This window comes from Haematobia irritans, chromosome 1 (assembly GCF_050003625.1).
Source record: "Haematobia irritans isolate KBUSLIRL chromosome 1, ASM5000362v1, whole genome shotgun sequence".
NCBI lineage: Eukaryota > Metazoa > Arthropoda > Insecta > Diptera > Muscidae > Haematobia > Haematobia irritans.
In genome coordinates this window covers 170286447-170301579 of record NC_134397.1, presented here as the reverse complement: position 1 = coordinate 170301579, position 15133 = coordinate 170286447, and the positions used below count along the sequence as shown (strand labels likewise).

The 15133-nt window shown below is 33.7% G+C and overlaps 2 protein-coding genes across 3 annotated transcripts in view; one reads left to right on the top strand and one right to left on the bottom strand.

The window, feature by feature from the left end:
• LOC142222132 (uncharacterized) overlaps positions 1 to 15133 on the top strand; it is a 287542-nt gene that overhangs the window by 187360 nt on the left and 85049 nt on the right. For both annotated transcript variants that reach the window (XM_075292098.1, XM_075292099.1), the window contains exon 4: positions 15016 to 15071. The gene's annotated coding sequence lies outside the window, so the exon portion shown is untranslated. The remainder of the gene's footprint in view (positions 1 to 15015; positions 15072 to 15133) is intronic.
• Positions 4582 to 6778, bottom strand: LOC142222130 (phosphate-regulating neutral endopeptidase PHEX-like). Its single transcript, XM_075292096.1, has one exon. The coding sequence runs from the start codon at positions 6701 to 6703 to the stop codon at positions 4670 to 4672; it is 2034 nt and encodes a 677-aa protein (XP_075148211.1). The 5' UTR covers positions 6704 to 6778; the 3' UTR covers positions 4582 to 4669.

Below are 15133 nucleotides of genomic sequence, written 5' to 3'. Positions count from 1 at the left end.
ACATAAAAAAACATACAACCACAAAATGAAAAACTCTATTTAATGGACTAGTACCAGTTTGTTCATTCATTCAATTTAATACGAACACCTTTCCCTCACCATTCCGTTTGCACTACCATCAACTGGGTATATTATTTTTTTATTTTATAGATTGAGTGAAATTAGTCCCATAATATCTGGTGTTGTCGTTAGTGCTGCAGTCATCGAGAAAAAAATAGCTGATTCCCCAAACTATAGTCTCAATTCATAGTATCCCTGTTTCACATAAATTAATTACATCCAATGGAAATTTGTCACCATGCTCTGTAGTTGACTAATAAACTGCAATGATTATTGTTATTATTAATGTCGTTACAAACTATGATTGTAATTATTTATTAATTTCCATTACATATGGTTTTGAGATATTTTCTGTTTTTTTTTCTATTATGTTGTCATATTCATATGAAGCAAGAGAGCAAATTGGTAAGGCCTTCATAAATTAGGTTTATTGAAAATATACCAAATTATCAAATAAGGGTTAACCGGATTATAGGATATATTACAACGTGCTGAAAAGATGTTGTTTTTTTTGTTAGTGGGCATAAATAAAAGAACATCTAAAATTTTATGATCTGCATTAAAATACTTCAAGTTTGTATAAAATTATTTTTTTAGTTGTAATATTTTCTCTTTACTTACAAAAATTTTGGATTTTACAATTAGTTATTTTGAATAAGCTTATAGAATAAAAAGGATGTTCATTTAATTTTGACATTGTTCGGTTGAACGTCTGTCTATAAAAATATTTTACATACATTTTTGTTCTTATATATTTTTTAATATTTGTAGTTTTAGATAAATATTTAATAATTGATTTGCATGAAATTCTAAAAGATAGTTTATTAATATAAAATTAATTTTGCCGCAAATCACGAAAAATATGTGCATGGTACACTCAAAAAAAAGTGAACCCTCTATTTCACTAAAGCCAATTTAACTTTATTTTAGATCATGCAATTATTATGTTTGGAGAAAGTTTTCTTTACTCTAATAATTTTTTGCGTACGTTAGTTAAATGAACTGAAAAACGGGGAAACGCAAATGAAGCATAAAGATTTACTAATTTCGTACTTCCTACAAAATAGTTCATTATTTCTTTAAATTTGTAAATTTTACTACAAATGCACAAGTCTTAAACTTCGTATGGCACTAAGGACATTCTTGCAATTTTTAACTCAATTTTTTTCCTTCAAACTACAAACTTTTATTTAACAAGTGAAAAACAATTTATGTCTAATAAATTTTCTTCAATTTGTCGAAATATATTTATTTGTTTTTTGTGATATCGGCCTGATGTCAGCGTTTGTAATGCTGTTTAGTTACAATTTTCTAAAAATAATCTAAATTTTCTAAAATTAAGCAAAATTTGTCTTCCTGGTGGGTTCATTGTTGTAGTGAAAGACCACGGGAAAGACCAGTCGGAAAGAATTCGTACCGTCGAAAATTTCAAAAAAGCGTCATTCGCAATGGTGAACGACTATCGGCCGTTGTGGCGGCGGAGTTCTGGGGGCCAGTCGAAGACATAAGTTTTCAGCTGACCTCATTAGCAAGTATTTGGAATGACTTTTCATTGGTCGGTACCTAACCACTTTCGTGCAAGCGAAAAAACTGCTGGGCTTTATAAGTTGTATTACAATTTTACGGGCGAGTGCCTCTTGCTCAATAAAAAACAAAAATAAATAATTTTGATCTAGTAACATGGGCTGAAAAAGAAAAGTCAAGAAAAAAAATTGACAGGAAAAAAATTAGATAGTGAGTAGAGGAAAATTAGACATCATTAAAAGAAGAAGAAAAAAAAAAGAAAAAAACATTTTGGCGTTGGGCGCCATTTAATTTATGTGACGATCTACCGAATGGTTCCTTTCTCTTTTGAACTTGGCTACCTTGTGGCCCTGGCCGTGCTCAGACTGGGGCAGTTCTTGTCCAATTATCGAAAGTTGATGAAGGCTAAGTAAAAGATATCCAATATTGGGCTGACCATAATATCATCAAAGACGTCAGCAAGGAGGGCGGGTACAGAAAAGGGGTATCAAAATAACATCATATGCTACCCTAAAAATTTCACTGATACCTTCTATACTATATTCTTTCACTTTTTCCATAGCTACCTTTATAATTTTTCTTTTATGTGGACCAATCATAACCTTTCTCTGATGGACAAGAACTGCCCCAGACTGAGCACGGTCAGGGCCACAAGGTAGCCAAGTTCAAAGGAGAAAGGAACCATTCGGTAGATTATCACAGCTTTTCCCAGTCTAACTTTTTTTGTATCGGTGAGATCAATACACTCTTTGGAACTTCAATGGCTTTATGTCTAAGCTCATTTTTCACTATGTGTTGCATTCGTTCTCGCAATATGTTCAGTTCACGAGATAGTGTTTCACCAATTTGGCGTAGATTTTCTTCTCTGTTCTGTTCGGATCATGTCTGGTGTTGTACCGCTTTTTCCGTCCACTTTTTAACGCGATGCAACATTGTCAGTATCACGGTGGTACGAGACACAAAAGATTTATTAAGGTTTTAATATTGGAGGGCTCTAACGGTACCCAGCCAAATATTAAACAATCACACTATCACTCTCGTATTCCATCATGACCCTACGAGAAATGGATCAACCACAGAAACAGTACAGGACTAGTCCCTTGTGTGTATGGACCAGTCTCAGTTCTGGTCAAAACGAATGGAAGGGACCGCTCACTTTAACATGGGTTTGTCATTGACGGGGTAAATTTACATTTTAGGACGCGTCTTGGACTCATCCCAAAGGACACGTCCTGGGACAATTTAGCAGGAGCACCCCATAGACAAGTCCCCATTTAGATAACCAATTTGGGCATCCCAATCGAACCCGAAAGAAAAAAAAAAACTTTTAAAATATGTCGAACAATAGGTTATTCTGATGATTTCATTTCACTAAATGTGAAAATGCTTGATATTAAAATTTTAATGGATCTAAGATTTTAGTATCAAGAGAGTACGGAAATAAATAAATTGCGACTATTTAAAAATTGCAACTAACTGGAGCACAGGTACCAGTTCTGTGATAGGTCCGTCAGTGGAAATTTGCACCAGCAATAGATTAAAATGTTTCTGTAAGCTTGTACACCCAGAAAAAGGGGCTCTAATGCCAACTGAACTTTATTTTAATTCATGAAGATTAGTTGATTTTAGTTAAATTTTGCACAATATGAGTAAATGTTCCTTATTTGAATAATTTTTTGCTAACTTTAATGACGTGAACTAAAAATAAGAAAAAAAGTTGTATACAAATATAGTGCACAATTTTACTAAAAAATAAATTAGTTCATATTTTCCTCAAATGGCAGAAGTTTGCTAAAATTGAGTTCATAAGTCTCTCAAATGAATAAATTTTACTAAAATTGTACCTGTCTTGAACTTCGTACAGCGCTAAAGACATTTTAACAATTTTTAAATCCAATTTTTTCGTTCAACATATGAAATTTTTTTAAATTACAGAAAAAAAAAATTATTTAAAATAATTTTTCTTCAATTTGACAAAAAGTATTAACTTATTTGTAGCATGTTGCATTTAGAAAATTATTTTAGTTACAATTTTCTAAAATAAACCTACATTTTCTTCCACGGGGGGTTCACTTTTTTTTGGGTGTAGACAATAAAATGAACTGTCACTCAAATAAATCTTTTTAGAAATGATAACAAACTGAAGTTGATTGCAATATAATCAGTTACCAATTACAAACAAAATACAATCAAAAGCAATTAATTAAAAAGTGGCACAACATTGCAAAATGGTGGCACAAGATATTAAAAAAAAAGTATTGCATTTGATGACATAAACGTCAACACTTAAAAAAATTACACTAAAAAAAATTACACACAATATTCTTCCGATTGATCTGTGCTTCAATGCTAAATTCACGAATTCAATCTTTTCCAATCTTTTATTTTTCCGTCATACAATTTTTAAGAAATCACAGAAAATATTTTGCAAATATATTGAGATGTATCGGAGATATAGATATTTAACTAAAAAATTGAAATTGTCAATTTTGAAGTTGCAACAAAAACCGCGGGAATTTTATTTTCATTTTATATCTGGGCATACATTTTCGGGGAAAATCACTGACCCACTATGTAACACATCTCCTGGCATGACCCGAATGCAAAATCCTGTCTCTTGCACTTATATTTATATGTGCCGTCTTTGGTAAATATATAAAAGACACAGTCATTTGATAATTAATTTTCTTTTTTATTTAATAACGCCCCTTAAATATGATGATGTACTTTGTAATTTAGTTCGGTTTATCTGATATATCAAGTTATAATTGTCCCTATTCGATTTTCGCTTTTTCTTACATTTTTTTTTTTTAATCATTCGATTAGTTTTCTAATCAAAAAACAAATTGTGTATGTTAGGGTTTATCGAAAATCGATTATCCGATTGTTAAAACAAAAAAAATAATTTTTTTTTCTTTACGTTCCATTTCAATTTTTTCAGAAATGGAATAGTAGCCTAAATGATATTGCCTATAGAAGGAAAGTTACAACTAAAAATAATTTTTATTTTATTTATTTATATTAAAAATCAAAGACAATATACTTAGTATATTAATTCATATATAATACTCAATAAATTTTTAATTCACCAAATTCTACATTCTTTGCCCGTTGCAGACATATTCGATTTTGGCGAACAATTAAACGCCAATGAGAATTCTTCAAATTTAGACCAATTTCTTCTCACACGTATATCATGCATATCATGACCCAAATCAGTGGTAGCCACAGCCAATTCAGTAATTTTCTTTAAATCACCACATAAAAACTGTACCGAATTAACAAAGAAATATTGATCTTTGGTTAAATGGACTAAGGGAAATTCCAAATCTTCTTGCAAGGATTTAAAGAACTGATAGGCTACGCGCAGACCAGAAACATCAGCAATATTTTCCGATATAACTTCTGTAGCACTGGGTGTATAACAATGCATATGAGGTGTATAATGATGGCCGACTTGTGATCCTAGATAATCGTAGTTACTCCGGTAATCATAAACAATGTGAAATAGATCATAGGCATGTATAATTTCATGGGCTATAATGACTCCTAAGAGGGAATATTGATGTATGGCACTTAATTTTGGATCATACAGTGGCAATTGAAGATAACCATGGGGTATTAAAATGGCATTTTCGAAAATTTTCACAGGCGAAGAAGAACTCTGGGTGGTGGCATCAAGATGATAGACCTTCTCCGACACCGTGGTATTTTGCACCTTGAGGTTGTGATAATGCAATTGATTGGCAAAACGCAGTATATTCAAATGGGATTGTACAAAATCACTACGATTGATTTGTAATGGAGAATAGAATTCCTCTACATATTCCTCACTGCAGTTACGTGGTAAATTACCCACTTTCAATTGCATGCCATGCAGTTCCTTTAGAATAAAATGTTGCTCCTTTTTATTCAATTTTAAATGATTTTCTTCCACCAAGGATTCAAAAGATTTCTTTAAATTCGCAAAAATTTTATTCAAAGATTTTTCCATTTCCCCTCGTCTGCTCTTGAATATATTTTCCTCATACAGATAGTTCATGAAAAGTGGCATAAAACTACGTAAATATCGTATACAATTTCTAGGCTTGGAATGCGGTAAATCTCCATTGATGTGATACATAAATTTCAGCATAATATAATAGGCTATGGTTTCATTGGAATAATTGGCCAGGTGATCATTGAGATTAACAAAAAACTTGGGATCCCAAGCAAATGTTTGCACCATAACATTGTCCAAATTTTCTGTTGTATTTAGCACAATTTGAAAATATTTCATCCAATCTATAGAGGGTACCATATCCTGCAATTCTCTTAGAGTTTGCAAATGAAAATTATCTGCATAATTTCGTTTATCCGTTTCATTGAGATATTCATATCGGGCAAATTCATTGAGTAATCTTTCGAATTCTAAAAGTTCCCCGGTTAGACTATGACTTTCATTGTGATTGAGGCCAAAATTCATAAAAATCTGCTCTACATCTTCACGCTCCAAGGGTACAGTGGCATGATGTTGTGCTACCTCCAGAAAATATTCAGAACTATTACGGGGATTTACATTCACATTATGGGTTATGAAGACATTATTAAGGCCATATCCTCTTAATACAGCCATAACTTTAAGCCAATCAAAATTCGTTGAATTACTCCATTCGATTTCTTGATCTATGCTAAATATAGGCCATTTCATTTGCAATTCCTTATGTACGGCTGCCAAAAATGTATTCAATATCAAAATATCCAATTCCATACATGAATCATATAAATCTTTGGCCTTTGCATATACGCCCCTATTCCAGATGTCATTGTTATATGCATTCATCAGCAAATCTCGAAATTGTTGATTGACTTTATAATCCATATAACCCGGCATATCTATATAGTCATTGCTTTCATTATAATTCGTATGCCAATTACCACAAGCATAGGCATAGAAATCTTCACATGGATCCACTGACTTATTGAGGTTAGCCTCAATTAAATTTCCATAAAAATTATTAACATTTTTATTATTTGCTCCCAGTTTAGATTGGTGCTGTTGCTGATGCTGGTGACCAAATTGGATTATTATGAAAATTAAAATAATTTGTAGACCATAGGTCATGTCTGCTTTGGTCATTGCCTTTCTTTTTATTTCTAAACTTCACTATTCTTTGTTAGGTCTTTAAGTTGTCACTCCCAATGAAATACTAATGAAAACAGAACAGATCATTTCCTACTTCTCGCTCATCATCATAGTTGTGATAGGGCCAAACTTTAGATTGAATTTAATCAGTTCCTTTGCTGGTTTATCAGAATCAATGTTTTTTTTTTTGTGTTTCTGTATTCTGTATTCTCTTACATTGGTCATTGATTCTGTGCGTTGTTCATAGCTGTTCCTCATTTCATGTGGGCTTTCCTTATCACTTCTGGAATAATAATGTTCCACTTGAAAAGAGATATCGTATAGAAAACTATGAATGACATTATGATTGCAGTAAAAACTAGTCGTCCTATAGTATTCTGGTTTTATGTATACTCTGAAAAAATTGCATAGGAGCACAAAACAGCAACTAAGTTAAATTAAAACAAGTAAGGAAAGTCTAAAGTCGGACGGGGCCGACTATATTATACCCTGCACCACTTTGTAGATCTAAATTTTCGATACCATATCACATCCGTCAAATGTGTTGGGTGCTATATATAAAGGTTTGTCCCAAAATACATACATTTCAATATCACTCGATTTGGGCAGAATTTGATAGACTTTTACAAAATCTATAGACTCAAAATTTAAGTTGGCACTAGGCACTAGGGTGGAACACAATTTTAGTAAAAAAAATATGGGAAACATTTAAACATTTATTTATGATTTATCGCTCGATATATATGTATTAGAGTCGTTTTTACAACTTTTCGTCTAAGCAGTGGCGGAAAATGTTGGTATTTTGACCATTTTTGTCGAAATCAGAAAAACATATATATGGGAGCTATATCTAAATCTGAACCGATGTCAACCAAATTTGGCACGCATAGCTACAATGCTAATTCTACTCCCTGTGCAAAATTTCAACTAAATCGGAGTTAAAAATTGGCCTCTGTGGTCATATGAGCGTAAATCGGGCGAAAGCTATATATGGGAGATATATCCAAATCTGAACCGATGTCAACCAAATTTGGCACGCATAGCTACAATGCTAATTCTACTCCCTGTGCAAAATTTCAACTAAATCGGAGTTAAAAATTGGTCTCTGTGGTCATATGAGCGTAAATCGGGCGAAAGCTATATATGGGAGATATATCCAAATCTGAACCGATTTTGCAAGTTTCTCGAGACTCATAAAATATTCGGATGTACGGAATTTGAGGAAGATCGGTTGATATACACGCCAATTATGACCAGATCGGTGAAAAATATATATGGCAGCTATATCTAAATCTGAACCGAACCAAAATCAATAGGGATCGTCTTTGAGCCGAAACAGGACCCTATACCAAATTTTAGGACAATCGGACTAAAACTGCGAGCTGTACTTTGCACACAAAAATACATCAACAGACAGAAAGACGGACATACAGACAGAGGGACTTCGCTAAATTGACTCAGAATTTAATTCTAAGCCGATCCGTATACTAAAAGGTTGGTCTATGATTACTCCTTCTTGGCGTTATATATAAATGCACAAACTTATTATACCCTGCACCACAGTAGTGGTGAAGGGTATAAAGACTTGCAAAATAAATATATGGGTCTTTCCGAAGGCCTCGTACAAAAATAATTAAATAATTAAGATAACAGGTTGGCTGATAAGTCCCCGGTCTGACACATAGATGCCGTCGCTAGTATTAAATGCATATTATTCTTGTATAGTACCAACCTTCAAATGAGTCGTGTCAAAATTTGACGTCTGTAAGTCAATTAGTTTGTGAGATAGAGCGTCTTTTGTGAAAAAAAAATTGAAAAAAAAGGAATTTCGTGTTTTGATAAAATACTGTTTTCTGAAGGGAAACAATACAGTGGAAGAAAAAACTTGGCTTGATAATGAGTTTCCGGACTCTGCCCTAGGGAAATCAACAATAATTGATTGGCAAAATTCAAGCGTGGTGAAATGAGTTCGGAGGACGGTGAACGCAGTGGATGCCCGAAAGAGGTGGTTACCGAAGAAAATATCAAAAAAATCCACAAAATGATTTTGAATGACCGTAAAATGAAGTTGATGGAGATAGCAGAGGCCTTAAAGATAACATATCAAAGGAACGTGTTGGTCATATCATTCATCAATATTTGGATATGCGGAAGCTCTGTGCAAAATGGGTGCCGCACGAGCTCACATTTGACCAAAAACAATAACGTGTTGATGATTCCGAGCGGTGTTTGCAGCTGTTAACTCGTAATACACCCGAGCTTTTCCGTCGATATGTGACAATGGATGAAACATGGCTCCATCACTATACTCATGAGTCCAATCGACAGTCGGCTGAGTGGACAGCGACCGGTGAACCGTCTCCGAAGCGTGTAAAGACTCAAAAGTCCGCTGGCAAAGTAATGGCCCCTGTTTTTTTGGGATGCGCATGGAATAATTGTTATCGATTATCTTGAGATGGGAAAAACCATCAACAGTGACTATTATATGGCGTTATTGGAGCGTTTGAAGGTCGAAATCGCGGCAAAACGGCCCCATATGAAGAAGAAAAAAGTATTGTTCAACCAAGACAACGCACCGTGCCACAAGTCATTGAGAACGATGGCAAAAATTCATGAATTGGGCTTCGAATTGCTTCCCCACCCACCGTATTCTCCAGATCTGGCCCCCAGCGACTTTTTCTTGTTCTCAGACCTCAAAAGGATGCTCGCAGGGAAAAATTTTGGCTGCAATGAAGAGGTGATCGCCGAAACTGAGGCCTATTTTGAGGCAAAACCGAGGGAGTACTACCAAAATGGTATCAAAAACTTGGAAGGTCGTTATAATCGTTGTATCGCTCTTGAAGGGAACTATGTTGAATAATAAAAACGAATTTTGACAAAAAAATGTGTGTTTTCTTTGTTAGACCGGGGACTTATCAGTCAACCTGTTATATAATTATGAACTGATATGAATTTTGCATGGTTGTTAGAGGCCATTTACTAACACAAGGTACCAAATTTCAAACTGATTGGATGAAATTTGCTCATCCAGGGCTACATATATACACTGAAAAAAAAGCATGCCCGGTTCCAAAGATTTTGTCTTTACTTTAAAAATTTTGGTATTGATTCCGAGCCAAAGAAGCGGAGAATACAAGTAAGGATACTTTTAAGACACAATTCTCTTTTAAACTTGGGTTTTGTGTACTTGCTTCTAGGAAGCAAATTTAAATTTTTCGCTTTTCCAGCTTTTTTTCTTCATATGCTATCAAAGTCCTTTAAAAACGAGTTAACGACAACTTTATTTTCCAAATTAAGACTTGACTTCCAGTAGAAATTATGATATGTTTCAAGCAATAAACGTCTTTAAAATTAAGTGTTGAAAAATATGTCCTATATTTGACCGATTTTTTTCTTTATAGTCAAAATGCAAAAAACAACCAATTTAAAGACAATTTCATTAATTTTAAAGAATTTTTCTGAATTATTCAAGTCAAGTTGACCTTAGCCCAATTTTTTTTTATAAGGATAATACGACTTCATTGAAAAGTTTATCGACTTTGGGACAAGGAAAAAAACTTTATGGTAGAGAATTGCGTCTTCCGTGCTAAGCAAAATTTGCATTCGTATTTTAAAGACATGAAATCTTTGACCTCACGACAATATTTTTTTCAGTGTATATACACCCAAAAAAATGAACCCACCATGGAAGAAAATGTAGGTTTATTTTAGAAAATTTTAACTAAAATAGTTTTCTAATTGCAACATGTTATAACTAAGTTAATACTTTTTATCAAACTGAAGAAATTTTTTAAAAATAATTAATTTTTTTCTGTTTAAGAAAATTTCATATGTTGAAAGAAAATATTGGATTTAAAAATTGTTTAAATGTCTTTAGCGCTGTACGAAGTTCAAGACAGGTACAATTTGAGTAAAATTTACTCATTTGAGAGACTTATGAACTCAATTTAAGCAATCTTCTGCCATTTTAGGAAAATATGAACTATTTTATTTTGTAGTAAAATTTTGCACTATATTTGTATACAACTTTTTTTCTTATTTTTAGTTCACGTCATTAAAGTTAGCAAAAAATTATTCAAATAAGGAACAATTACTCATATTGTGCAAAATTTAACTAAAATCAGCAAATCTTCATGAACTAAAATAAAGTTCAGTTGGCATTAGAGTCCCTTTTTTCTGGGTGTAATTATGGAGCTATATGGAATTTTTTGCAACTTTCCGAAGATAAATTTAAAGATTTCACCTATGAGGTCTATATCAGATTCTGGATTTTATATCACCATTTTTGTTTGAGTTTTAGAGGAATCTGGAAATTTTACATTGAATTTCAAGCAATTTTCATGATCAGTGCGCCTTCTACACCCTCAAGAAGTGCAGTCGGTCTAAATACCAGAATATTTACAATTTTAGGCAAATCAGATAAAAACCCAAGGATTTAAATCGGGAGATCGTTCTTTTGGGGGCTATACTAAAATATGGACCGATACTCACCGTTTTCGGCACACCTCTTTATGACCCGAAAATACCTTTAGATTTCCAATTTCAGGCAAATAGGATAAAAACTTCGGATTCTAGAAGCCCAAGAAGTAAAATCGGGAGATCGGTCTATATGGGGGCCATACCAAAATATGGACCGATACTGACAATTTTTGGCACACGTATTTGTGGTCATACAATACCTCTAGATTTCCAATTTCAGGTAAATTGAATAAAAACTGCGGTTTCTATTAGAGGTGTGCACGTGACACGAAATTTTCGTGACTCACGAAAATTTTCGTGACTCACGCGTGAGCCGTGAGTCACGATTGAGTCAATCTCGTGAGCGTGCGTGAGCGTGATCAAGCTGAAAATTTTCGTGCGTGAGCGTGAGTCACGAAAAAAATTCTTCGTGAATGTGCGTGAGTAAAAATGTTTGATAATTACACTCACGAAAACAAAATCACGCTCACGATTTGAATCACGATAACTACTTTAATCACGCTCACGATTTAAATCACGCTCACGATTTTAATCACGCTCACGATTTTAATCACGCTCACGACTTGTATCACGCTCACGATTTGAATCACGCTCACGAGTTGAATCACGATCTCGATTTGAATCACGATCACGATGTCAATCGCACTCGCGGTGTCAGTCAAGCCCACGATTTTAATCACGCCCACGACATTGGTCACACTAAACCTTCCAATGTATGGATTGTGTAATAGTTTTTTTTCATTTAAAATTAATTGATTAAAAAAGTAATGTTGAAGTGCTGGTTTTCGGTGCAAAAACCGAGTATAGTGCCGTTCCTTAAACAATAAAACCTTTTATAAAATATTGCTTTGATTTTTTTTTCTAACGAAAATGAGAAATATTGTCGAAAAAGTGTACCATAAAAAATTGGTAGATTAAATAAAATTCGAATTAACGAGTAAAGTAGAAAGTCGGGCCGGGCCGACTACATCATACCCCAAATCACCCCTACTGAATTAGTGAACATTGTTTGTAGGGTATCAATGATATAGGTTTGGGGAAAACCACATTTCCAGATTTAATAACATTACTGGGTACATGGGAGTTTTATCATAATCTGAACAGAAATGTATGATATTAACATAGGAGTATAGTTGATTCTGAACCTACAGAGTTATTTAGTATGCTACTAATATTGAGTCCTTTATTAAAAAAACTGGAAATCGCTCAATTTGTGTGGGTAATAAATTCAAATTTCTGAAAATAGGGTAATAGATTTATGTAATAGCTACATACAAGTCTCAATACGATCGGCTAATACATGTTTATTTGAAATTTGAGCAACATAGGCTAATAAATAAGAGTATTATGGTCAAATTTGGGAAAATCGATCGATGCATTTATATGGGAGCTATATCCATATATTGGTTGATACCACAGAGGGTTGCCTTGTGCTAAATTAGAGTAAGATCGGGTATTAGATAAGGCTACTATGGTTAGAAATAAAGTTACAAGGGGTACATTTTTCAAAAACGGGCGAAAAATATATATAAGAGCTATATCTAAATATGACCCGATTTGGATTATATTTTGCAGGTTTTGTTGATATTACAGGAGATTACCTTGTGCTAACTTTGAGTAAGATCGGTTAATAAATGAGGCCACAATGGTCAACAATAAGGTTATAAGGGGCAAATTTTGAAAATTGGGCGCTACATATATATGGCAGCTATATCCAAATCTGCACCGATTTGGATGATATTTTGCACATAGAGTCAGTGGATTACATTGTGACAAATTTGACGCCGATCGGTTAGTAAATGAGCGCAATCTGACCCCATTTATCGAAATCGGGCGATACATATACACAGTCTTACACAAGTTTACATACGGTTTAAGAAATTGTATTTTCTTTAATTATTAAAATATAATAAAATATGCATATATATGCTTTAGATTTTGTAAATTAATTTGAAAAACAAAGTATTTGTCCATTTTCAAGAATATGTTTTTAGTCTGGATTATAAACAACAACAAGAAACATGTTTAGTTATAAGGTAAAAACCTCAAGGGTATGTAAACTTATGTGAGACTGTGTATATGGGAGCTATATCTAAATTCAATAGCGTTCGTCCTTGTGCCAATAAAGAGTCACATACCAAATTTAATCAAAATCGGTTAATAATTGCGACCGGAATCCTGCGAACAACAAATACATGGACGGACGGACACCAAGGGCTAGATTCTGAGTCGATCGGTATATATGTATTTTAATTTCCATTAAGTTAGCATAGACAAATATTTTAGTTCATTCGTACTAAGAAGTATTCAACCTTTCAATTAAGCCAACTGCCTAAACATTTGAGAATAACAATTCGAAAATTACCAAGAAGTATTTATTTTTGTCATTACAAATAAGTCATTATAACTCACCGCAATGTAATGCAACGTGTAATGACAGCTTTACTTTAATGCCAATTCTAATGAGATGTGGTTGCCTAGTTTTTGCGGTGTATATATATTATTTATCGTCAAATTAGCATTTCTACAGTCGTGAATGTGCGTAAATTCTTCACAAAATTTTTCGTGCATTTGTAACAATTCTCTGTCGCGAGTGTGAGCGTCAAGAACAATTTTCGTGCGTGAGTTTTGGAAAATAAATTCCTTCGTGAGTGTGCGTGAGCGCCTTGAAATTTTTTCGTGCGTGAGTGTGCGTGAGCAAAAAATTTCGTTCGTGAGTGTGCGTGAGCGTGATTTTTTAAAATAAATCCATTCGTGAGTGTGCGTGAGCAAAAATTTTCTTTCGTGAGTGTGCGTGAGCGTGAATGCCTCGAATTTTTTTCGTGCGTGAGTGTGCGTGAGTAGAATTTTTCTATCGTGAGTGTGCGTGAGCGTGATTTTTTAAAATAAATTCATTCGTGAGTGTTCGTGAGCGTGAGCGGTTCGAAAATTTTTCGTGCGTGAGTGTGCGTGAGTAAGATTTTTCCGTCGTGAGTGTGCGTGAGCGTGAGTAAAATATTACTCACGTGCACACCTCTAGTTTCTATAAGCCCAAGAAGTAAAATCGGGAGATCGGTCTATATGGGGGCTATACCAAAACATGGACCGATACTCACCATTTTTGGCACACCTCTTTATGGTCATAAAATACTTCTAGATTTCAAATTTCAGGCAAATTGGATAAAAACTACGATTTCTATAAGCCCAAGACCCCAAATCGGGAGGTCGGTTTATATGGGGACTATATCAAAACCTGGACCGATATAGCCCATCTTCGAACTTGACCTGCCTGCAGACAAAAGATGAGTTTGTGCAAAATTTCAGCACGATTGCTTCATTATTGAAGACTGTAGCGTGATTACAACAGACAGACAGACAGACGGACAGACGGACATCGTTATATCGTCTTAGAATTTCTCCCTGATCAAGAATATATATACTTTATATAGTCGGAAATCGATATTTCGATGTGTTACAAACGGAATGACAAACTTATTATACCCCCGTCACCATTCTATGGTGGTGGGTATAAAAACATTTTAAGCTTCGTTTGGCTTAAGATTATGGATTATGAAAAATCTGGCTTTGTGGATTTTCATGAATTTATTACAGAAACAATTTAAACAAGTAACCAACAATTAGTAAACATATTTACCATTGAAAAAGCTATGTACTTTCTCCTTTCAACACTCATGACTAATGCTTTCCAGAATTCCAGAGCTTTGTTTTACACAAAACTTAATTAAATATTAAATATTTCATAAGTAATAAATTAACTATATTTTATCTAATTTAGAGATAACTAATTATTTTATTTTAATTTTCCCCATTTTCTTCTTTCATTACAGATACACACCCACTATGGATTAAAAACTAATCTAGCCATCCTCCAACAAGAAATCAGGTAATTTTATGCAAATTAAAGAGAAAACGAAAAAAAGCCCATAAATTAAAAGTGGGGGCACA